Genomic DNA, 25,632 nt, shown 5'->3' with positions numbered 1-25,632 from the left:
TAAATGTATATTTCTTTGAAAACTAAAAACTATGTGGGAGCAATTATTGTCTGCACCTAACAATAAAAGTTAATGTTTGTGTTAATAGAGAAAAATAGATTTGCAATGTTGCCAACAAGAGCAGGCTAGCAAGAAGACATTTGAACTGCATACAGTCTTGGTTAATCAAGCAGACCAGTAATAGATATTACCTTGAATATTATTATTTAGGGACAGAAATGGTGTATCAGGCAGCAGAACAAATTACGAAGGCCCAGACTGACACGCACAAATGGATGAACAAGGCGTACGTGGTAAATTGAAAGTGGACTGGGTGGCTGGGGGGAGAAATCAATGCCATCCAATAGTCTGGAAAATATGGCAGTGCAACACCACCACAAACTGTAGGGTGCCTGATTATTGGATTTTCACGGTACCACATTTGTGTAACAGTATCAAATGTGAGGACTTGAGTGTTTCTTGAAGATAGCAAAGAATGATCAAAATTGATTAAAAAGGACAAAGATTATATAGAATACAGGACAGAAGTAGAGAAAAATACTGTAGGTGTTCTAGAACCATGCATAAAGGAGAATAAGTAAATGCATAATCCTTTAGGAGCAAAGGCATGAGAAATAATAAGGAATGAAAGAATTGGCTGAGGCATTAACCACATTTTCTTCTTGCCTTGAGTACAATAAACTAAATGTTGTAGGGATAAGGGAAACAAAAGTTAAAATGATGTTGAGTAATTAAAGTAACATTTATAAGATGGTACTGGAGAAATTAAAGGGAGAAAACCTAACAAACTAGCTGGCTTTGCTGGAGTCATCTACAGTTATGAAGAGCTTGCCGCTGTACCAGTTAAAACATTGTTGACCGTCTTCCAAAATTCACGAGATTCTGGAAGAAACTCAAATGATTTTGAATACGGTAATAAAATACCACTCTACGGACAAGGAAAGTTATAATATGTTTGGGCAGAACTAATTTACTCTATTGATATAGTTGGTGATAGTTTGTTATCAAAGGATGAGCGTTTTGGAAGACATGTAACTGTACGATATGCCTGCAATGCGAATAGCTGGGTGTGTAAGCCGTGGGATTTGTGACAGAGTGTTGTGGTAGCAGCAGGTTCTTGTGTTTAGCTATGCAGTTGTTGGTAGTTGGAATTTAATACTTTGGTCATTGACTTGCGTCAGTAGTGAGGTCATTAATCTTTTTCTTCACTGGTGACAGTTTCCAGCAGCATCATTTCAACTCATCTTGCCTCTTCTCTTTTTATTGAATTGGCTGTGTTGACTAAATTCTCCTCCACTTCCACATACTCTGTTCTCCCAAAGTCACAGCTAACTCCTTGACTATTCCATCTGACATAATCCAGCTCCTCTTGTTATTTCAGTCGAAGTTCAAACCATGAAAAATTAGTTTGTTAGATCACCCACCTGCAAACCCTCTAAAGCAGCTTGCTTTCCTATGCACCCTCTATGAAATTTCCCAAATCTTAATAACTACTTCTTTGTTTCAATGTTCATTGTCATACTTCATTAATGGTTCACCTGCTGAACCATGATCTGACTTCCATCTTTCATATCCTTATTCTCCCCCTGATGAATCAAAACAGTCCTGAAATTCAATATCCAATTTCATTCAAACCACATTCTGAACCTATATTCCTTTCCAGCGCATAATGACCTATTTCTATCACACCAACTGTCCACCTTGGCTCATCTGAGGCAGAAACTGTCTCTCAGTTTCAGATTTCATTATTGCAGTGTTGGCTGTCTGTCCTTTGCCAGTATTCGAAGATCAAAGTGTATATATATATATATATATATATCACCATTTACTACCCAGGGATTCATTCTATTGTAGGAATTCACAATATAACAATGAAATAAAATAGAATTAATGAAAAACAACAGACAAATAAAAATTGGTAAACAATCAATGTCCAAAAGGAGACAAGATGTATAAATACAAAAATAATAATAGATAATACTGAAAACACATGTTGTGGTATCCTTGAAAGTGAGTCCATAGGTTGTGGAATCAGTTCAGCGCTGAGGTGAGCAAAGTTTCAGGAGGCTGGTTGTTGGCAGGTAATAACTATTTCTGTACTTGGTGGTGTGGGACCTAAGGCTTTTGTACCTCCCCCCTGATCGAAGCAGTGAGAAGAGACCATAGCCTGCATGGTGGGGGTATGGCAATGTATTCCAATTCCTCAAGTCTAAAATTTCAGCCTTTTTAAATAGACATGATCTCCATCTTCTCTATCCCTGGAATATCCTCAGTCCAAGTCATCAACTGTACATCTCTCATTTTGTATATTCCCTAATCCTGTCACTCCATAACTGGCCTTTAGTTACCATCCCAAACTTAAGGAATTCCTTTCCCTAATTTTTCCTTAAAAATCTATTTTATAAAAGGAGTTTCAATACCTTCTCCTTTGGCCTGCTCTGCATTTAGCCTGATCCTGAAACCTAACTTACTATTTTCATATACTAAATGTACATATACACATACATACACACATATACACATATTTTTTAGTAAAGGCAACATATACCGACAATTGAAGAGTGCAGGAAAACAGACACCATGAGAGAAATTTAGCTAAAGTGCCCTCTCAGAGAATCTTCTCTCTTGTTCGATTTTACATCGTATAAGTTGTCCTCTCTCTTTTTCCACCTCACTCCAATTTCAGCAAACCCTGTTGTATGTTTGCTATCTTCTACCCTTCCCTTGACCTCACTCCCTCTAGTTAGCATTCACACACCTCCAAGATCTTTGATTCACCAAGTCTGACCTTTTATGCAATCAAGCTTTTAATTGTGTGACAGCATCCAGCCACACTTCAGTTGTTTAACACTAAGACCTGCATTTCCATCTTATGCTTGTCTCTCAGGTGTTTTTCATTCTTTACGTTACATTTTAAAACCTTTGTTGGTCACCTGTCATAAGATGTAATTAGTATGTAATATGTAATTAATAATATGTAATGAGAAATGTCATGGAACACTTTTACCACTTTAATGGATGCTTTATAAATACACATAACTGTTGCTTTTATCCACTGATGCAAAGTGGTGAGAATAGAATGCCTTTTGTAAGATAAATCTGTAGGGCTTTATACTTTGGAAAGCTGATTTGGCTCTGTTCAAAAGCATAACCATTCTTTCTAGCTTGAACACATGCCCTTTTCTCATTGTTACCATCAGGTAGGAGGTACCGAAGCCTGAAGGCACACACTCAGAGTTTCAGGAACAGCTTCTTCCCCTCTGCCATCGGATTCCTAAATGGACATTGAATCTTTGGACAGTACCTCACTTTTTAAAAAAAATATACAGTATTTCTGTTTTTGCACATATTTTGATCTATTCAATATACTGTACATAATATATATTTACTTGTTTATTATTATTATTATTTATTTTTTTCTCTCTGCTAGATTATGTATTGCATTAACTGCTGCTGCTAAGATAATAAATTTCACATCACATGCCGGTGATAATAAACCTGATTCTGATTATCATCTTGAACTTGACTTGCCGAACATTCCCAGACAATTTTGTTTTTTTTTAGATTTCCAGCATCTACTTTTTTGAAAATTCACTTTTACTAAGTTCCCTGAGTTGAATACTGCATTCTATAGGAACTTGAGCCAACCTTTCTTCCTCCTCTCCCTCTTTAAGTAGAGGTTCCAAATGAGCACATCAATCTCAACATGATCACTGCTCCTCACTGAAAGCCTGATTTCTCTTGGTGAACTGACACCCCACCATCAATCATCATGGAAAGTATCCTTCCTTCCTAATCTATGAAGATCTAATTTTTGCCCATGCACCAACATTCCCACAATAATTTATTTCTAATCTCAACTCTAAGTGAAGATTCTCCGCCAGGACCCCAACCACCACTCCAAAGCTTGACAGGGACAATGCTTCCAGACCTGCACGCCAGTAACATAGGACCCTTGACCAAAACAGTATTTTGCATTTCTCCCTACAACACCCGTTTACATCCATTAGAAACTGAGACATTTTCTTAAATTGCTCATCTCAATTTGAGAAACAAAAGGAATTTTAAAATATGCATGCTTAAGTTAAATATCAATTTAAAAATGAGTTTATATGCACATAAAGTCTTTTAAAATACCACTTAGAATAGCTGAAAATAAATTTTGTTATCACCTTACCTGAAGGATCATATCCTCGATACTTAAGTGGCTCAATATTAACCATTTTAATAATTTTTTTATTTTCACCAAGGTTTTGTAGAGTTACTTCAACATAATTATATGGAGTTCCTGGTGCATTGCACCATAGTTTATCCCTATAAATAAAAAAAAATGTCTTAATTATAATTACATTTTCCCTGTTTCCTGTTGTTCCTCTTCAGAGTTCTTATCAATCTCCAATTACTAAACTGCAATAAAAAAAATCCTTTACAGACAGTGTTTGCAAAATACATGTAATTCTGTAACTATATTTTAAGAGTATATAATCTTTGAAAATAAAAATCTGCAGATGCTGGAAATCTGAAACAAAAACAGAAAATACTGGAAATAAACAGTAGATTAGGCAACTTCTGAACAAAGATAAGCAGTCAATGTTTCAGAATCAACACACATAAAAGGCTAGAGGAACTCAGTGGATCAGGCAGCCTCTAAAGAAGGAAATGAACAGTCAAAGTTTTGGGCTGAGACCTTTCATCTGGTCTGGAAAATGTTTCAGGTCTATGACTGTGAAGAACTTATTCTGATCTGGCTAGAGCTCACACACACCTCACAAGAGTCATATTCTTCAACTGGTCTATGCTTGTACCCTTACTTATCATAAAATTTATGCAGTTTCATTCAACTTATTCAAAGTGTCAAATTTTCAGTGTCTTTTAATTCTCATCTCTGTGAAATCCTTACATAACTTTTGTTTAAAGGGATCTAAGCTATTTCTCTTAACCATTTCCTGCCGTAGTAATGTCCACTTTCTTTCTTTCTTTTTAAATCTTTTTATTGAATTAGTACACAAAAGGTAAAACATATAGAAACTAATACACTGTTGCGATATAAATTTACAAGAGATATTAATACATAAAAATGTACAAGCAGTGCAGTTTAGTTATAAAATAATGAGGTAATATAATAGTATACTAATTTTCCATATATATCAATAAAGAGAAGAAAAAACCCAAAAAAGACCCCAAAAAAAAACCCACCGTGCAACTAATCTAAAAAAAACAAAGCAAAGCAATGGGCTAAGAGGTACCAAGTAGACTTAAACAACTTAAACAATCAGGTCCTCAAACCCAACCTCCATTAATAACAGTTAAAAACCAAGAAAGGAATGTAAATATGGTCAAAGAGAAAAAAAAAGTTACATTAAATGAAAATGTTGAATAAAAGATCTCCAGGTCTGTTCAAATTTAACTGAAGTATCATAAAGATTACTTCTGATTTTTTCCAGATTGAAACATAGTATCGTTTGAGAAAACCAAAAAAACATAGTTGGGGCGTTAATCTTCTTCCAATGTTGTAAAATACATCTTTCTGCCATTAAAGTAAGAAATGCAATCATTCTATGGGCTGAAGGGGAAAGATTAGTGGAAATTTTAGGTAATCCAAAGATAGCAGTAATAGGATGGGGAGAAATATCTGTATTCAATACCTTTGAGATAATATTAAAAATGTCTTTCCAAAAAATTTCCAGAGTAGGACAGGGCCAAAACATATGAGTTAAGGAAGCTATCTCCCCATGACATGTCACAAAGAGGGTTAATATGAGAATAAAAACGAGCTAATTTATCTTTAGACATATGTGCTCTATGAACAACTTTAAATTGAATTAGGGAATGTTTGGAACAGATAGAGGAAGTATTGACTAGTTGTAAAATATGCGCCCAGTCATCCGCCAAAATAGTAAAACCCAATTCCTTTTCCCAATCGGACCTAATCTTATCGAATGGAGCTATCCTAAGTTTCATGATAGTATTATAAATAATAGCTGTTACACCTTTCTGACACGGGTTAAGGTTAATTATAATATCTAAAATATATGTAGGGGGAAACGCCGGAAAGGAAGAAAGTATGGTACTTAGGAAATTTCTAACTTGGAGATATCTAAAAAAATGTATTCTTGGTAAGTTCTATCTGACAGATAATTGTTCAAAAGACATAAGGGAGCCATCTAAAAATAAATCCAAAAACCGTGATATACCATTGGTCTTCCAAATTTGAAAGGCATGGTTCGTAGAAGAGGGGGGAAAGAATATGTTGCCTAAAATAGGAATCGTTAGCCCAAATTGATTAAGATCAAAAAATTTTCGGAATTGAAACCAGATGCGTAAGGTATGTTTAACTATCGGGTTACAAACCCGTTTATGGCGTTTCAAATCGAAAGGAAGAGAATAACCTAAAATGGAGCCAAGTGCGTAACCCTGAGCAGATTGTAATTCCAATACTACCCAATTAGGAATGGATAGTATATCTTGATCAAGTAACCAAAATTTCATGTATTGAATATTAATTGCACAATAATAGAATCTAAAATTAGGTAATGCCAAGCCTCCAACTCTCTTAGCTTTCTGTAGATGTATTCTACCCAGTCTGGGGTTTTTATTGTGCCAAATAAATGAAGAAATTTTAGAGTCAACTTTGTCAAAAAAGGATTTTGGAACAAAAATCAGTAATGCCTGAAATATATATAAAAATCCTTCTTTAATATTAAAGAGATCGATGCTCTATAAAAGGATTCGGGTAGTTTACCAAGTTTTAATGAGGCCTCCAGAACCCTGAATAGCCAAGGGATTAATGAGGATGCAAAAAATTTATAAAATTCCACGGTAAACCCATCAGGACCAGGAGCTTTCCCCAGGTTCATAGAAAAAATAACATTCTTAATCTCATCAGTGGTAAAGGAAGTGTCTAACATAGAACATATATCGTGTGAAATCTTAGGGAAGTCTAGGTTATCTAAAAAGTCATACATATGTTTAGAATCTCGTGGAGACTCTGATTGATATAAAGAGGAATAAAAGTCAAAAAAGGATTGATTAATCTCAGCTTGATCAAATGTCAGTTGATCTTTTTGATTACAAATCTGATTAATTTGAAATTTAGTATAGTCTTCAACCGATTAGCCAATAGTTCACCAACTTTGTCACTATGTATATAAAATTCGCTTCTTGTTTTCATTAATTGATTTTCAATAGAGGATGAAAGTAATAAACTGTGTTCCATTTGAAGTTCAGTTCTTTGTTTATACAACTTCTCAGAGGGAGCTGTAGCATATTTCTTATCAATTTCCTTAATCTTGTCCACAAGAACCAACTCCTCCTCCTTCAACCTTTTCCTCAAAGCAGCAGAGTACGAGATGATCTGGCCACGGATACAAGCTTTAAAAGTATCCCAAAGGGTGTTTATGGATATATCCTTTGTACAGTTAATTGTAAACAAGAGATCAATCTGTTCATTCATAAAGTTAACAAAATACAAGTCCTGAAGCAACAATGAATTAAAATGCCATTGTCTATTATTTTGTGTATTGGCCAATATTTTAATAGAAAGCTTAAGTGGAACATGATCCGAAATGGTTACAGAGTTATATTCACATTTAACCACTGAAGAAATAAGATGAGAGTCAATAAAAAAAAAATCAATTCTTGAATAGGAATGATGAACATGTGAAAAAAAAGAGAAGTCTTTTTCCTGGGGATGCAAAAGTTGCCAAATGTCCATTGATCCTGAATCTGAGAGAAATGAATTAATCAAGGTTGCGGATTTATTGGGTAGAGTCGAACGGTCCAATAATGGGGATAAACAAGTATTAAGATCTCTGCCCCAGATTAGTGAAAACTCATTCAAATTCGGGAACAAATTAAATAATGATTTATAAAATTCTGGACAGTCCAAGTTTGGAGCATAGACATTAACCAAAACTACCTCTTTATTAAAGAGTAAACCACTAACCAATAGAAATCTACCATTCAGATCAGAAATAATATCGTGTTGCACAAAAGTGATTGAGGGATCTATAAAAATAGAAACTCCTCGAATTTTGGCGTTGGACTTCGAATGAAAGTGTTGATCCTTCCAGAACTTAAAAAAACGTAATCTGTCCCCCCTCCGCACATGGGTCTCTTGTAAAAATAGTATATGTGCTTTAAGTCTCCGGAATCCTTTAAAGATTTTTTCCCTTTTAATTGGATGATTAAGACCATTAGTATTCCAAGAGACAAAATTAATAGCAGACTCCATAATCCCTAAAGTCAACCCTCAAATAAAGGAGGATTGACAATAGGTTCAACCCACAAACCCAGAAAGGGAACAGAATAAACATGAGATAGCGAGAAAGAGGACGCGACAAATACTTCAATAATATAAATAGCCCAAGAAGAAAGAAAAACTAAAAAGTGAAGCCCCCCCACCCCCCACCCTGTAACCTCAAAGCTAAATCTAAGATAGACTAGCCAGAAAGAAGCAAGCACTAGATCTACCCCCATGACTTCCGATAGATGCTCACTAAAAAAAAGTGTATATATAAAAAGATCAGCTAAAGTTATAAAACAGTAAAAGAGTAAAAAGTACACCGATTAAAGCAAAAATGATATAATACAAAGAAAAAACAGGTATATATAAAGAAAACCGTTAACCTACAACAGACCGTATAATTAAACAAGAAAATGAAATATCAGTATAGACTAGCCAAAAAAACTACAAAAACTACATGAAAAAACTGCAAAGTTTAAGGCCTCCAGGTATGTGCGTAAAATGATGCAGTGGGAATGGCCACCCAGACTTTCTAATCATTATTTTGAGTTATTTCTCTTGGCATCTTTAAGGAACTGATGAGTAATGATGTTGTTTTTATAATCTTTGGTTTTTTGTATTCTCTTCTGGGAGAATCCAAAAATCGATCGTCATGAATCCCAAAATAACTAATTCATTCTAAATAACCTCCTTTCCTTACTCTCTACTTCTTGTTTTAGATAAATTTGATGTTCGTTCAACTGTTTTGCCTCAATCGTTGTCCTGATCTATTCTTATAAAATTGAAATATATGATGTACTATCCTTGAACATTCTATCTGCTCATTCAAGAATTCCTGTGGACCTCCTTTCACAAAAGGAGCAAGTTCCAACTTGTTCATTTTTTCAGAATTTTTCTAACCTCTAAGGTAGCAGTAAAATTTTCTAATCTTTAAAAAAATTTTACAATGCAGTTTTGTATGAAGAATAAAACTGTGCATTGTACACGAAGACCGGAGAAAATGTGATCCTATGCAAATTCTGAAGGAGCAAAATCATGTTGAATTCTGCACCCTTAGAATTTCACTGTTGAACCAAGAAGCTACTTTTGAAGATTTACTTTACTGTATTCCTTAATTCCCAACTTCTTATGATTTCCTTCATTGTGCTCCTTAATAACTGGTAGTTTCTCATTTTCTGATACACAGGTATGTTTTCTCATCTTTTCCCAAAAGTTATTCCCTCATTTTGCCTCCATCTTCTACTCTGTGCACCAATTTACCTAGTTCAACTCTCGACACCTCTCTCCCTTTTCTTGATCTTTGCTTCCATTTTCTATTGACACCTTTCACAAACTCTGACTCCCGCAGTTACCTTGACTATACCTCTTCCTACCTTGTCACGTGTAAGAATGCTATTCAATTCTCTCAGTTCAAAGTTTCAAGGACAGAGAAAGTGGAGTATGCTTTATGATTAACTCTTCTTGGTGCACAAATGTGGCAGTTCATCTCCAGTCCTGCTCACCCATCCTGGGACATCTAGTGATCGAGTGTCATCCACTTTTATCCGCTGAGGGAGTTTTCAGCCATCATCCTGGTAGAGGTGTACGTTCCACCTCAGGCTCTAAATGAACTGAGCGACGTGATTAACAGGCATGAAACAACACATCCTGATGCCTTTCCTATAACTTTGGAGGGTTTTAACCAGACCAGCCTGAAAAAGTCCCTAATTAATTATCACCAACAATGTCACTTGTGGAACCAGAGGAGTCAACACACTGGACCACTGTTACACTCCCATCAAGAATGCTTACCATGCCATCCCATGCCCACTGTTTGGAAAGTCTGATCACCTGGCTGTACTTCTACTCCCAGAGTATAGGCAAAGACTGAAGACTGCAGCAGCAGTAGAGAGGACCAAGAAAGGATAGAAAAGGGAGGGGGAGGAGCACTTACAGGACTGCTTTGAGTCAGTGGACTAGACAATATTTAGGGATTCATCTTCAAGTCTGAATGAGTATGCCATAGTTGTCACTGATTTCATTAAAAACTGTGAGGATGAGTGTGTGCCTTCAATAAAAACCTTACATACCCAAATCAACAGCTGCGGATGAACCAGGAGATTTGTAGTTTGCTGAGGGCTAGATCTGTAGCACTCAAGTCTGGTGAACCAGGACTATACAAGAAGGCCAGGTACAACTTGTGGAGGGCTACCTCAAGAGCAAAAGAACAATTCCAATTGAGGTTATAGGTGGAATCCGTGCACGTCAACTCTGACAGGGTTTTCAGGCCATTACTTCCCACAAAGTGAAACCTGACATCATGAATGGCAGTGACATTTCACTCCCAGGTGAGCTCAACACCTTTTCTGCACACTTTGAAAGGGAGAATAAAACTTCAGCTATGAGGATACCTGCAGCATCAGGTGACCCTGTAATCTGTGTCTTGGAGGCCAGCGTCAGAATGTCTTTCAAGAGGGTGAACCCTCACAAGGTGAAAGGCCCCGGTTGCACCTGGACCCACTGTAATTTTCCTAAATGCCACAATAGCTCTACAGTGGATGAGATCTCATTGGCTCTTCATGCGGCCTTGGGTCACCTGGGCAATACTAATACTTACGTGAGGCTGCTCTTTATTGACTACCGCACAATCATACCCTCAGTTCTGATCAAAAAGCTCCAAAACCTGGGCCTCTGTATCTCCCTCTGCAAACAGATCCTCGACTTCCTCACTGGAAGACCACAGTCCATGCGGATTGGAAATAACACCTCCATCTTTCTAATAAACAACACTGGTTCACCTTAAGGATGAGGGCTGGGTGCTTAGCCTACTCCTCTGCTCTCTCTACACCTGTGACTGTGCGGCTAAGCACAGCTCAAATACCATCTATAAATTTGCTGACGACACAACTATTGTTGGCAGAATTTCAGATGGTGACGAGAAGGCGTACAGGAGCGAGACAGGTCAGCTGGTTGAGTGGTATTGCAGCACAACCTTGCACTGAACATGAGTAAGACTACAGGATTGATTGTGCACTTGAGAAAGCATAAGATGAGGGAACACCCACCAGTCCCTACTGAGGGATCAGAAATAGAAATGGAGAGCAATTTCAAGTTCCTGGGTCTCTGAGGATCTCTTCTGGGTCCAATATAGCAATGCAGTTACAAAGAAGGCATGGCAGAGGCTATATTTCTTCAGGAGTTTGAGGAGATTTGGTATGTCTCCGAAGGCACTCGCAAGTCTTTATAGATGTACCGCAGAGAGCATTCTAGCAGGCTGCATCACCACCTGGTACAGGGGTGGGGTACTGCACAGGATTGAAATGAGCTGCAGAAAGTTGTGCACTCTGCCATCTCCATCACGGGCACTGGACTCCCAGCATCCTGGACACCTTCAAGGAGCAATGTCTCAAAAAGGCATCAGCTGATGGCAGAGTTTAGGAGGGCTCATGGCGCCTAACGGTCACTCCTTTGCTTGCATCTTCAGAAACAGCTTTATTTCCACCTTTAATATCTTTATTGTTCCCTTTCAGGGTTCTTTTGAAGACCCTGATCTGGAGTTACACGTAGGCTTCAGTTCTTTGCGGGAATGGGACCCGTTCTCGGGGTTCCACGACTGGCCATTATTCGACATGCCAAGGGTTTGGCCTGACAGTCTCGTGTTCGAAAGCCTAAGATCTCGGGGCTCTGGAGACGGGCGGATCGAGGGTCGGTGTCACAGCAGGAGACTTGTGTGTCATCGGGGAGGCCGAAAAATCTTTTGCTGTCGCCTGAAGACCCGAGATCTTTGCGATCCTTGGACACAGAGCTCGAAAAAAGCGATGAAACGGACTTTTAACATCATAAACCAGCAGGTTGTTGTTATGTCTCCCGCTTGTTGTGAAAATGGGGGACACCTCTCTCTCCCTTGCCAGGGAGAGAGAGAACCTGTGGTTTTTCAAATGTCGGATGAAATGCAAAGCCTTTGGGGTAACTTTGGTCCGTGTCTTTGCTATTGTTCAGCACACTCTTGGGCTCGATGATGGTATCGATGGGCATTTTTTTGCCCCGGGGAGGGGGGATTGTTGCTTCCTGCTGCTTACACAGAGGAGGGGGGAGCTGGGGGGGGGTACTTTGGGGTTCTCATGTTTAACTGTCATTCATTCTTTAGGGCATTTCTCTGTTTTTGTGGATGTTTGTGAAGAAAAAGCATTTCAGGATGTATATTGTATACATTTCTCTTACATTAAATTTGACCTTTGAACCTTTAAAAAGGCAGCAGCCATCATTAAGGACCTCCGTCACCCAGGACATGCCCTCTTCTCATTTCTACCATCATGGAGGAGGTACAGGAGTCTGAAAGTGCACACACTCACCAATTAAGGAACAGCTTCTTCCTGTCTGCCATTAGATTTCTGAATATTGAACTGATAAACATTACCTCACTACTTCTTTTCTCTTTTTGTACTACATATTTAACTTAACTTCTAAAAATATATATACTTCTTACTGTAATTTATAGTTTTTGTTATTATGTATTGCAATGCACTGCTGGAGCGTAACAACAAATTTTATGACATACACCAGCGATATTAAACTTGATCTGATTCTTCTTCCTTCATCTCTGCTGCATCTTTTTTGCAGGATGAGGTTTTCCATTCCAGGACATCCAAGATAACCTCTTCAAACACGAGGAAATCTGCAGATGCTGGAATTTCAAGCAACACACATAAAAAGTTGCTGGTGAACGCAGCAGGCCAGGCAGCATCTCTAGGAAGAGGTGCAGTTGACGTTTCGGGCCGAGACCCTTCGTCAGGACTAACCGAAAGAAGAGATAGTAAGAGATTTTAAAGTGGGAGGGGGAAGTCTGAAATGATAGGAGAAGACAGGAGGGGGAGGGATGGAGCCAAGAGCTGGCAAGTTGATTGGCAAAAGGGATATGAGAGGATCATGGGATAGGAGGACCAGGGAGAAAGACAATGGTGGGGGGGGGAACCCAGAGGATGGGCAAGGGGTATAGTCAGAGGGACAGAGGGAGGAAAAAGGAGAGAGAGAGAGAGAAAGAATGTGTGTATATAAATAAATAATGGATGGGGTACGAGGGGGAGGTGGGACATTAGCGGAAGCTAGAGAAGTCAATGTTCATGCCATCAGGTTGGAGGCTACCCAGACCGAATATAAGGTGTTGTTCCTCCAACCTGAGTGTGGCTTCATCTTTACAGTAGAGGAGGCCATGGATAGACATATCAGAATAGGAATGGGTCGTGGAATTAAACTGTGTGGCCACTGGGAGATCCTGCTCTCTCTGGCGGACAGAGCATAAAAAATAAGATAACCTCTTTTTTTTTAGGAAAATGGGGATTCCATTCCTCTACGATCAATGCTGTCCTCATCCATAATTCCTCCATTTCCTACAAATATGCCTCTACCCTAACCCTGTACCCTCTGCCTTGACATAACAGGGTCCTTACTTATCACCCTATGAGTCTAAGCATTCAACACATTATTTTCTATTCCAGTTATGAAGCTCTGAATAATGCAGACAGTCACACCGTCCTTCAGAGCCAATTCGAACCTTTATTCTATGGGATTAACTTTCTATTCTAAATTTAATGTGTTTTGGTCTAACCTTTCCTCATATGCAAACTTTCATCCTGGAAAGCAACCTAGTTAATATTCTCTGAACTGCCTACAAATCAGTTGAGACCAGAATTGTATGCAGTACTTCAGGTATGTTATCAAAATTATATCAAGACATTACTGCTATTCTTCTCTATTTTTTCACAATAAAGATTGATGCACTCCATTTATTTTACAACTCACTTACCTTGCCTACATGTAATAGGTAGGAAGTCAGAGATCCTACAACACTTAGTAGCCCCTCACCATTAAAACAAAGTTCCACTTCTCCATTTTACAAAATCAATGCCCAAATTTTTGCGCATGCATTTAACCCACCTATGTGATTTTGCAAACTATTGTGACTTTTTCACACCTGACTTTCCCACTCTTCTTTGCGTCCTCAATGAACCTGTCAACAACTAAATGATTCCTCCAAGTCATTGATATAGACATTAAATGGTGAAGACTCAGCAATGATCCTTGTGGGGTACTCCACTGTTATGTTTTGTAACTTCAAAACATTACACTAATTCAAACAGAAGATATGGGAATCCGAAATGAGTCTAACTTCGGGTTTATTTTAAGTGAGGCGCACAAGTATCACAAGGTAGCATGATGGCGTACGCAATTCACGTATTTATACATATAACCCATAATGAATTATTGAAATGAACAAGAATGCTTAAGCAATATATATACACATGCAGATTACTCAGATATTATATACACAATACTAATGAATTACACTTGGCGTAAAGGAAAAGACGTACAGTATTTATGCCAACTCCAGCTACCTGTTAGTTAACCAGTCTCCTATTTTCAAGAGGGTATTATTAAGAGATTTTATGTGCATCTGGGCTCTGTTGGCTGCTACATCGTGATGTAGCATCTCAATGTTATGAATTACAATGTTTACATTTGGGAATTTATTTTGTTGACTTCTACGCATCCTGTGTAGTCTACGCTCACTTCACGTGAGCAGCTGGAAGTTGAAGTTTGGAGTTGAACTTCCTCCTTCTTTCTCTGTGCTTGGCTCTCAGAATCTCGGTCTCCTTGCTCCTCTCTTCCTGTTTTGAGTACTGTCTTCAATTGGCAAAGCTGTGAAACACATGACAAAATCTCCACGTCTGTTTCTATGCAGTGTACTGCTCTCCAAAATGATGCAGACAAAACTGCTTCTTCAGGAATCTACGTTTTCCACAATGATCCCATTGTTCTTGCTGCAACTGCATTCCCTGGCTATGGTTGGAGAACACACTGGTATTAATACACTTGGAAAGTGGAGCGATGCCTTGTTTTTCTCCTGGATCCATTCCTTCTTGAAGTGTCAGCCATTGAAACTATCAGGAAGTCTGCCTGCCTGATGGAAGAGTCATGTGTGCTCCCCAGAAAGGTGACATTCACCGGAAGAAACTTCTCCCACTGTTCACGATAAACTTCACACAGGGAATGGAAACCTTTTCTGCTCATGAAAAGATTGAGGTGTTTAAAGGGAAGCCTTTACAGTTAGATGAGTATAGTCAGTAGCAGCCTACAAACATGGGAAGACAATGATGCTGGCAAATCCCTGTGCACAATGTGTCATTTGTTCTTTACTGAAATCAAAGAAACCACAATTATGTGGGCTGGGTTACTGTTCTGATGCAATGGAAAAAATTAAATTGAGAGATATGGCAGCGATCCACAGCAGCATGAAAAGATCCCACGGAAATGTTATGACAAGATGGAACCAGCTTTTGCTATCTGTTGGGGATTTCGGTGAGGGTGAGACCGGAGTCTGTGGCCATTGTTTCCCAATGGCAGAACACAAACCCACTGTCCGCTCCATTACCTGTACCTGTCACTGCTGTCCATTCACGGACCAGTTATTTAATAGCTCTATCTAGGGGACTGTCTAGTTTAAGATGAGACTTTTTCACCACTTTTTCTTAGAAAGAAACCAGAAATAGATGATTTAAACCAAAATTAAAACAGAAAATGTTAGAGAACTCCAAATGATCAGTAATTATCTGTACAAGATGGTATGAATAGCCAGCAGGTCTTTCCAGTTTAAGAATAAATCCAGTTTCCTTCAACCGCAAACAAAATCATCACCCACATCACAGTTAGTGAATTCCAGATCAAATCAACTTTTAACCCTTTGTTTGCATCTCCCTTAGCTTCCCTACATTAAAAACTGTTTCTCCAATAATGCTATCATCACAGACCAAGTCCCTCACATAGAGTCATAGAGCACTACAGCTCATAATCTGGCCCTTCACCCTTCAGCCCATCTTGTCCATGCTAAATCATTATTCTGCCTAGTCCCATCAAACTGCACCTGGATCATAGCCTTCCCTACCACCCCCAGCAATGTACTTATCAAAACTTCTCCCAAGTGTTGAAGTCAAACCCGCATCCACCACCTCCACTAGTAGCTCAATTCACACTCTCAGAGTGAAGAAGTTTCCCCTCATGTTCCCCTTAAACATTTCACCTTTCACCCAGTTTTCCAACTCATCCAGATCCCACTGCAAGCTTTGATAGACTTCATCATTGTCCACTACATCCTAATCTTGGTGCCATCCGCAAACAGACCCAGCACCGATCCCTGCGGCATACCACAAGTTACAGGCTTCCAGTTAGAGGCAATCATCTGCTCTACCAGTCTCTGGCTTTCCTACAGAGCCAATGTCAAATCCAATTTACTGCTTCATCTGCTATTGTCAGTGCTCCCTTAAAGATTATTATCTCCTTCTGAAAGTTGTGTGTTGAATTGGACAAAGCACTGCACCCTAGTTAGTGACTTATAAAGTTTTATAACAATTTTGTCTTTGTTCTTCCAATTCCATTTATAAATCACAAATTCCCCTCTGTTTATTTTCAAGAGCTTTACCAACCTTCTTAAAACTTTGAGCAATTTGCACCCCAAATTTTTGTTTATCCACCCATTAACACCGTAACAATGTATGTCACCTTCCTCACTTCTCTTGTCAAAATGATTGATTTTTGAATTCCTCTGGATTAGTTTGCTACATGTCTACCAATTTCACCCACCTATACACTCTAGAAGCATAAGAACACCCTCCTCACTAATTGCTACATTTCCATTTTTTTCTATTAATTATGCTTATTATATATACAATGACCTCAGCTTGGGGATCCTCACACCATCAGCCAACCAGGTGAAGAATACTGATACCTAATTAGGCCAAAGGTTGTGAGAGAAGCAGAGAACATCCAACCTGTCACAGATGCATTTATCCATGACAGGAGCGACCACAATCAGCTTATAAGCACCAGGGTTTTATAAATGGTAGTGGGGAACACAAAGTACAAGTTCTGACAAACTTTTATAAATAATTCATTAGGATGTAGAATCTTGACCAGTTGAATACCTGACGTTGGGAAGGATTTAGAGGTTTCTGAGAGAGCAGATACCAACTGCTACGTTGTATTAGCAGCTTGAGTGAGTCAAATTTTAAAAATGTATGCATATTGATTCCTAACACTAAGCTACAATGTGGTCCTTTGGCAGAATTCATATTGTCATGTCATGTGAATCCAAAGATGAGTTGAAACATTTTCTGTCAGACAAAACAGCCAAAAGTACTATCATTTATCTCAGTTTCTATCCAAGGCCCACCTCCAGCAAAGCTAATCTGCAGCACATCAAATTCAATTACAAAATTAGTATCCATCTAATGATATGGTAATATGCCTAAGTATGCTCCATCTACATAGAGCAAGACAAATCCAATCTGATTAATTTGCTCATAATAACTATATTGTCTATCATCAGCACATAGATTAACATGTCACTAACAAGACTTCCAAGCTTCGCTTCCACATCAATAAGCTGTTTAGAGATGCTCAGTATGAATTCCATCAAAACCTAAAAACTTGAGGCCTTATGAACAAAAGAAATGAATTTGAGAGTGATGAATGTGATTGCCATTTTCATTGAGGTATTATTTGGTCATGTGATACTTCAAAGACCCCTGAAAAAACATATAGATCTATGGAAATTTTGGGGGACAAAGCTCTTCTGGTTGGAGTCATATTAGATTAGATTACTAGATTATGAGGACACTCAGTCCTCGTTTATTGTCATTTAAAAATGGATGCATTAAAAATGATACGATGTTCCTCCAGAATGATATCACAAGAAACACAGGACAAACCAAGACTAAAACTGACAAAACCACATAATTATAACATATAGTTACAACAGTGCAAAGCAATACCATAATTTGATAAAGAGCAGACCATGGGCACGGTAAAAAATGTCTCAAAGGCCCGACAGCCTCATCATCTCACGCAGATGGTAGAAGGGAGAAACTCTCCCTGCCATGAACCTCCAAGCGCCGCAAACTTGCCAATGTAGCACCTGACTGCAGCGGACTCGGAGTCTGTCTGAAAACTTCGAGCCTCTGACTAGTCCTCCGACACTGAGCACCATCCTCTGCCGAGCACTTTGACCCCGCCCCAGCCGCCAAGCAACAAGCAAAGCCGAGGACTTGGGGCCTTCCCCTCCGGAGATTTCGGACCACACAGTAGCATCAGCAGTGAAGCAGGCATTTCAAAATTTCACCAGATGTTCCTCCGTGCTCTCACGTCTGTCTCCATCAAATCAGGATTGTGCACAGCACCCTACTTGACAGATAACAGACATCACCACCGGAGTGGCCGCTGCGAGCTGCGTCGCGCCACCATCTTCTCCTCTCCTATGTAGCATAAATGGAGAAGGCAGTAGTTGTTGGAAGAAAATTTACTCAGGCCTTGGACACCACAGCAACAGTTCATGAGATCCAGCCAAAAGGAGCAACCATTTCAGTTGGATCTTCAAATGACAATCCCTCCACCATAAGGTCAAAATGTGGATTTTTGCATATGAGTGCAGAACATTTAATTTGAGCCAGCAATTCTCAGATAATTAGGCAATTCAGCAACATCTGGGCATGAACTGTTTTGGAAAATAACATTCATGACACTGAGGCCCCATGTTCTAACTATCAGCAACAAGACAGTATACCCACTTCTCTTAGATCTCCCCCACTCTACATCCTGGATTGATCCGAGATTTAACCAGACAAATTTGTTAACAATCTGGTTTGGGAACAGTTCAGAAATTATGTATTTTGCAGTAAGGGCCACCTAATTCTCTTTTCTTTCATCTCTCTTCAAAGCACAGGTCAAGAGTGTGACATAACATTATCACTTGCAGATTCTCCTCCCAATTTATATACCATCCTGACAGAAATAGAATTGCTGTTCCTTCATTCAAATCTTGGTTTTTTTCAGCTAATGCCACTGTGAGAGAACCTTCATCAGTGGGACTTTTGAGATCAAAGTTGAATATTAACTTCTAAACAGGAATACAAACTGATCTTTTCAGAAACATTCAGATCCCATTAAAAAGTACATGGATGAAATCAGCCTCAATGCTATCCAAGCAAGAAGCACATTTTTAAATTGATACTCCATCCACCACATTGAGTACTAGCATTTCTAATGTATTGTAAAAAAAAACTGACCAAATTTACTACTGGTGAAAAGAAAAACTAAACTCACATTCCTAAAAATATCATAAATTGTCATTAGTTTTCTCAACAAATCTATCCACTCCAAAATTTATTCCTCCATTTCCAGATAAATTCTTTTCTTCCATGGGAAAGATATCATTGTTCTATGAAAATAAATTATGACAATGCTTATAAGTTCTGCATGAATATTAGTAGATTACCAAAGGCCAGACTAAATATTAACATTACACATCAAGACTTGCAACATATTTTCAATATTTTTCCATTCATATCAATAGGCAAAGCAATTTCAACAGGTTAATTGTAATTGATGGCAATTTTATTTATCAGCTTTTAAACTGGCAATTAAATTTTATTTTCACTCTATCAATTAAAGTCACTGGTGTAGCTGTCACAAGATGTTTCTGAGATGAAATGGAGTGTTCTAATACACAGAAATATTCTATAGAATCTCTCTCTCTAGAGGAAACTTACTTGCATTGTTCAATATCTGTTGTTAGTATCCGTTCCCTGTGTTCTGTCTGCACAGCCTTCCAATCAATTTGGTAATTACTTTTCACTTTGCTTGCAAAGGTTATTGCAAGTACTACACCGGTTGGTGTGTCAAAAGACACAATTTTAAACATGGCTGCACTTCTAGTTTCAAACAAATCTGGAAAGAAAATACAAGTGGGAATACATTTTAATATTTCAACAGCAGAATTCTTAATCCCACATTACAATCAAAGCACGTTCCTTTGAATGAAGTTCTCTAAGGGATTAGTTATTAAGATATTAAGTAATTCTGGTCAGATGTGATTTTAGCAGTTTAATCATTTAATCACTTACAGTAGTTTAGATTTGAACAACTATTAAGATATGTGGCAAGATTCAGCCAATTATCAAAAGTTTCCACTATTTCATGGGTTGGTCTCTCTCATGAGTACCCTAATGTGTTAGTACAGGTTGTAGAAAGTGGGTCCACTGAGAATTGATAAAATACACAATAGTAATAGACATTCAGAAATTCATAAAATACACCATTGTAATGGCCATTCTGAATAACTTAGAGAATCTCTGTCCCATTTGTGGTTGCATCCCACTTCCCACTCCACTGCAAATCTGAACTTGCAAAGCAATTACTTCTGTCCCAAGGAAGAAGGGGAGTTGTGCCCAAACAATACCGCTGGCATGAAAGCCATCTCTTTCATTGCTGCACTTTCCTTTTCCCCAGTACTCAAGGCAAAACAATTACCAATTAATTCTATTTACTGGCTCTCATAATCAGTAAAAACAAGAAGATGAAACACGTTTTGGTATATATGACTTCAGGTGGGGATTACAGGTTAGGAAGTGCTCCATTTAGAAAATGATAAGTGATCACAATCTAGACGTGTAAGCGGGTGGTGGGAGCTAAATAAATTCTATTGTACAACTTCGTTACCGTCCTTATCAATGATGATACATAGCACTTCCATCAAACAGATTTTCAATACGACTAAACTCTGATCCCATAGGACAGCATTCAATCTCATTTTTTCACCCAGAGATTCATGAATCATTGGCATTCTCTATCACAGCAGGCTATGAAAATCAAACACTCAGTCGTTTCAGAATAGATGGATTGACTTTTTATATATGAAGGAAGTGAAGGAATCTGGGGTTTGTGCAAGAAAGAGGCTCTGAGATACAAAAAAAATCAGCCATAATCTTAATGAATGCTGGAACAAGCACAAGTCGCCAAATAGCATTCGCCTGCTTCTAGATTTGATGTTTTTATTCATATCAGTCCACCTGCAACTACTGAAATAAAACCCCACAGCCCTTTTAAGTCTGGGAATTTCTACAGTGATTAAAGAGACCACAATGACTATCTTACTTACTATTCCAAATACCTTTTTATGCTGTGATCTTTGCCCAAACAGGCCGAGTTCTCTTTTTAAGTCACACACTAAGTAATCACTACAAATGGCTCATCTTAACAGCTTTTTAAAAGGAGAATTTGACACACTTGTTACCTCCTTGGATAATTTATCTGCATTTCCCTATGCTATATAATATGAATGCCGTGTTTATATACTTTTGAACCCCTCTAATCATTTCTTTCTGAATACTAAATCCAACTAGTGCATTTTAAGCTAAATATAATTATTTTCATCCTCCTATGTCCTTTTCCAGAGTTTTTGTATTACTAAACACACAAGGCAACCAAAACTAGGCAGAATATTAAGAAATCTCATCAAATTTATTAATAGTGAAATGCTTTGGACATAATATTGTAACTGGTTTAGGCACTGATTTAGAGTACTGCTCACACATTTGAAAATATCTTAAATTTCATTAGATTTGACACCCATACATTAGTGAGCAGAACTCCATAAATTGTAGTATATTTTGCATGGATTTAGATAAATGAAAAAAATCATATACAGTATATAATTTATACAGTATACACAGACAGGGAGCTAAATTAATTCATGACATACCTATGAGAACACAGTTACAAAGAGATTACAATTTTTTTTACTAATTTTTTGTTGCAACACCAACAAATTACATTCAATACAACCAGTTGCCAATTACATTTTGACTGTTGAACCCACCCATCCCCCCGCCTTCATCACCAGCTCCCCTCTACCTCTTCATCATGCCCACCCCTTCTCCACCCCTCCACCCCTCTCTCCCCCCATCCCTTTTCCCTCCACCAATCAACTGAATAGTAGTGCATACACAGACAAAGCATTCCTATTTTAACAAAAGATCTTTTAAGTTAGATATCAAGTTTATCCACATTAAGATTGTGTTTGGTCGTGCATCATTTACTCTTGCTGATGAAAGTTCCAGGTAAGAAATGTCCAAAAAGCTCCGAAGCCAGTGAATATTTGAAATATCACGGGGAAGTTTCCAATGCTGGACTACAATCTTCTTAGCTGCAGTCAGGCCTGCCAGCCAAACTTTGCGTCTTTTTTCCGTAAGGGAAAGGTGAGAGTCATCATTTAGAAGATGTACAGTGGGGTCCATTGATAATTGTACCCCCGTTAGTTCTGTAAGAGTACTGATAACCTCCCCCCACAAACCAAAAACCCCTGGACATTCCCATACAACATGTATAAAAGAGCCATGGGGGGAAAATGAGCAATGTGAGTCAGGAACCAGTCCCATTTGATGTCTACACAAGGAATTCTGCAGATGCTGGAAATTCAAGCAACACACATCAAAGTTGCCGGTGAATGCAGCAGGCCAGGCAGCATCTCTAGGAAGAGTCGACGTTTCGGGCCGAGACCCTTCGTCAGGACTAACTGAAAGAAGAGCTAGTAAGAGATTTGAAAGTGGGAGGGGGAGGGGGAGATCCAAAATGATAGGAGAAGACAGGAAGGGGAGGGATGGAGCCAAGAGCTGGATAGTTGATAGGCAAAAGGGATATGAGAGGATCATGGGACAGGAGGCCCAGGGAGAAAGAAAAGCGGGGGGTCCCAGAGGATGGTCAAAGTGTATAGTCAGAGGGACAGAGGGAGAAAAAGGAGAGAGAGAGAAAGAATGTGTGTATATAAATAAATAACGGATGGGGTACGAGGGGGAGGTGGGGCATTAGCGGAAGTTTGAAAAGTCAATGTTCATGCCATCAGGTTGGAGGCTACTCAGACGGAATATAAGGTGTTGTTCCTCCAACCTGAGTGTGGCTTCATCTTGACAGTAGAGGAGGCCGTGGACAGACATATCAGAATGGGAATGGGACGTGGAATTAAAATGTGTGACCACTGGGAGATCCTGCTTTCTTTAGATTCTTTTAGATTTGATGTCCAATTCTCAGTGTTAAATACGCTCTGACAAGATTTCAAGTGTATATACCGATGATTTGGGTTTTTCAAAGCACCGGCAGCATTATCCCAGATCGCATCCCAGTCTAAGTCTTGTCCCAATTCAGATGTAAGAGATTACAATATTGAAAACTCTTACCTCAAATCACCAAAGGCTTTCATTGCCTGGTACCATCATAGATTGAGCTCAACACCAGGGTATTTTTTAAGCAGCTATAAACATTACTACCTTCTGGGATGTTACAGTGAATGGACAGAAGACTAATCATGTATTGTCAACGAGGACGAAAGGATATTAGTAGTTGAAAACTCAAGTGATAAAATGTGTTTTGCTGGGACAGGTAAGATGATTATAAGGGATGTGCACAACCCTATTACGTAAGGCAAGGGCAATGTGTGGGATAAGTACCCAACAGCAAATTAAATTTTTCAGACAGACGGCAGACTGACAACTTGTATCACCTCTGACGGGCAGGTCACATAAAACAAGCTTATTTACCAAAAATGCAGCCATTTTTTGTTATTTCTTGATTATCTTTTATTAATTGCAGGATTTTAGAGTCTTTCACTGTGAGGATTGTACAAAGTTATTAACCAGAACCTCTATTCTAATTATATTACAATGTTATAGAATATTTTAATTTCTATAAATAATCTTTATTCCTAAATACTAAGTCCCCAAGAAATTACAACTACCAATGATGAGCGAAAGGAAGATGAAGAAATTAAACTGTGAAGAACTAAATTAATACAGAAAAAATTGTAGTAAGTTATTGAGTTAAAAGTGGTTTTGGTACTATCAAGGGAGGTCCTTCCACTTTAAAGGAATTTGGCTCATTACCAAGCCTTGGACAATCTGTAGTTATCAATGGACTTCCTACTTAAACACAAATACATGGCAAGTGAGGATGAACTGGGTGTCTGCAACATCAAAATGCCTCAAGAAAATCTGAAAAAGTAAAATCAGACACAAATTACCACCAAGGCAATGGAGAAGTTAGAATGGCAAACAAAAAGTTGATCAATGAGGTGGAGTGAATGCAGAAAAATGAAGAGAGGGATGGATTTCGTAGAGCTTTGAGACCACAAAGCCGAAGGCAGGATCTCCAACCTCCGAGACAAAATTTCCATTTGTATTAGCAGTTGATAAATGCAATAAACTGTTCTGGCCACAATACAATGTTACTTTGCATTCCATAAAAATCCCAACAAGGAATAAATGAGTTTATGTCTGTAATGTCCCATATGGTAAGGAATCAACATATTGAAAGGGATTGGGACGAATGCTTTTGAATAAACAATTAAATCCAGTTTCTATAGCAAGATATTTGAACAGCACTGCTGCAGATACTACGTTCTGTATCTCGGAAATTAAAGGCAAGGAATGGGAACGTTATTTAAATTATAAATTAGAAATACAACGGAACCTGCCGATGAGTAACGGTTCAACAGTTAACAATTGCTGAGACCTCCTACCTATGCCGGTGTCTGTATTGGTTTTCTTCACCGACGCCAGGTTCTGGCTAATCTCAAGGATGAAGATGCAAAGAAACAACTGCTTTAAGATTAACAGCATTTGATCAACAGGGACAAGCGAAGCATTAGGGCATCATTTTTGAGGGTCAGATAGCATTTGTTCCTCACCCCCCCGGAAACTGAGCGAAACAATTCATCGCCATGGAGAGAGGCGACCTCACTCGTTCCCTACCCCCCGGAGAAACTTTCACAAACCTCCCGCACGTAAACCTTTTGTGACATGTGGGTGTCGGTCTCGCGACGTCTGGGGTCTGACGCCGGCCGATGTGCTCACTCGGGGCGGGCGGAAAAATGCCCGTTCCCAGCTGTTGTGATGGAGAAGTGCACAACCGGCGAAAGGCAAACAAGAGGAAGCGAGTTCAGCAACGTGAAACTCCTCACGCAAGCATGCATCGTTTCAGTTTGACACAGATCACGAAAAGCTGTTCACTGCTAGCCCTATCACGGGCACAGCCCTCTCCACTATCGAGGATATCTTCAAGCAGCGGTGCCCGAAGAACGCGGTATCCATCACCATCCCGTTACTACCGTTGGGCTGGAGGTAGAGGAACCTAAAGACCCACACTCAACGATTCTTACCCGCCGCCATCAGATTTGTGAACGATTCCTGAACTGTTCCTTGTTACAGTAAATTTATCTTTGTACAGTACTGCCACTGCAGAACAGGTTTAAAGACAGTGATAATACACTTGATTCTAATTCTGAAATGCAGCTTCTTCTGGTCAAACTGCGGTGTTGTTACAACGAGAAAGTGGAGTCACTGTGCGTAGAGTTACAGAAGGAATACTGTACCTTGAATGTCAATTAATATTCTCTGTAAAGGTATCAGCTGACAGAAAGTAGAGGAGACCCCCGTGTTCGGTAAATGGAAATTTGTCCTTATGGAATTCACAAATCACAGCCCAAAACTTTGAGGTGTGGAATAAAACTCGCTCTTAAGGAATCTATGTGA

General features: G+C 38.8%; 1 protein-coding gene across 1 annotated transcript in view; it reads right to left on the bottom strand.

The window, feature by feature from the left end:
• LOC134355195 (uncharacterized) overlaps positions 1–24,935 on the bottom strand; it is a 33,065-nt gene extending 8,130 nt beyond the window's left edge. The window contains exons 1-3 of the mRNA XM_063064981.1: positions 24,621–24,935; positions 19,822–19,999; positions 4,178–4,314 (exon numbers count right to left, since the gene is read on the bottom strand). Of these exons, the coding sequence (XP_062921051.1) occupies positions 4,178–4,314; positions 19,822–19,999; positions 24,621–24,720 (415 nt within the window). The 5' untranslated portion in view covers positions 24,721–24,935. The remainder of the gene's footprint in view (positions 1–4,177; positions 4,315–19,821; positions 20,000–24,620) is intronic.
• Positions 24,936–25,632: the final 697 nt, after the last annotated feature.

The sequence above is a fragment of the Mobula hypostoma genome, chromosome 12, assembly GCF_963921235.1.
Source record: "Mobula hypostoma chromosome 12, sMobHyp1.1, whole genome shotgun sequence".
NCBI lineage: Eukaryota > Metazoa > Chordata > Chondrichthyes > Myliobatiformes > Myliobatidae > Mobula > Mobula hypostoma.
Note: the sequence above shows the minus strand (reverse complement) of the source record. Positions and strands in the feature narration are given on the sequence as shown.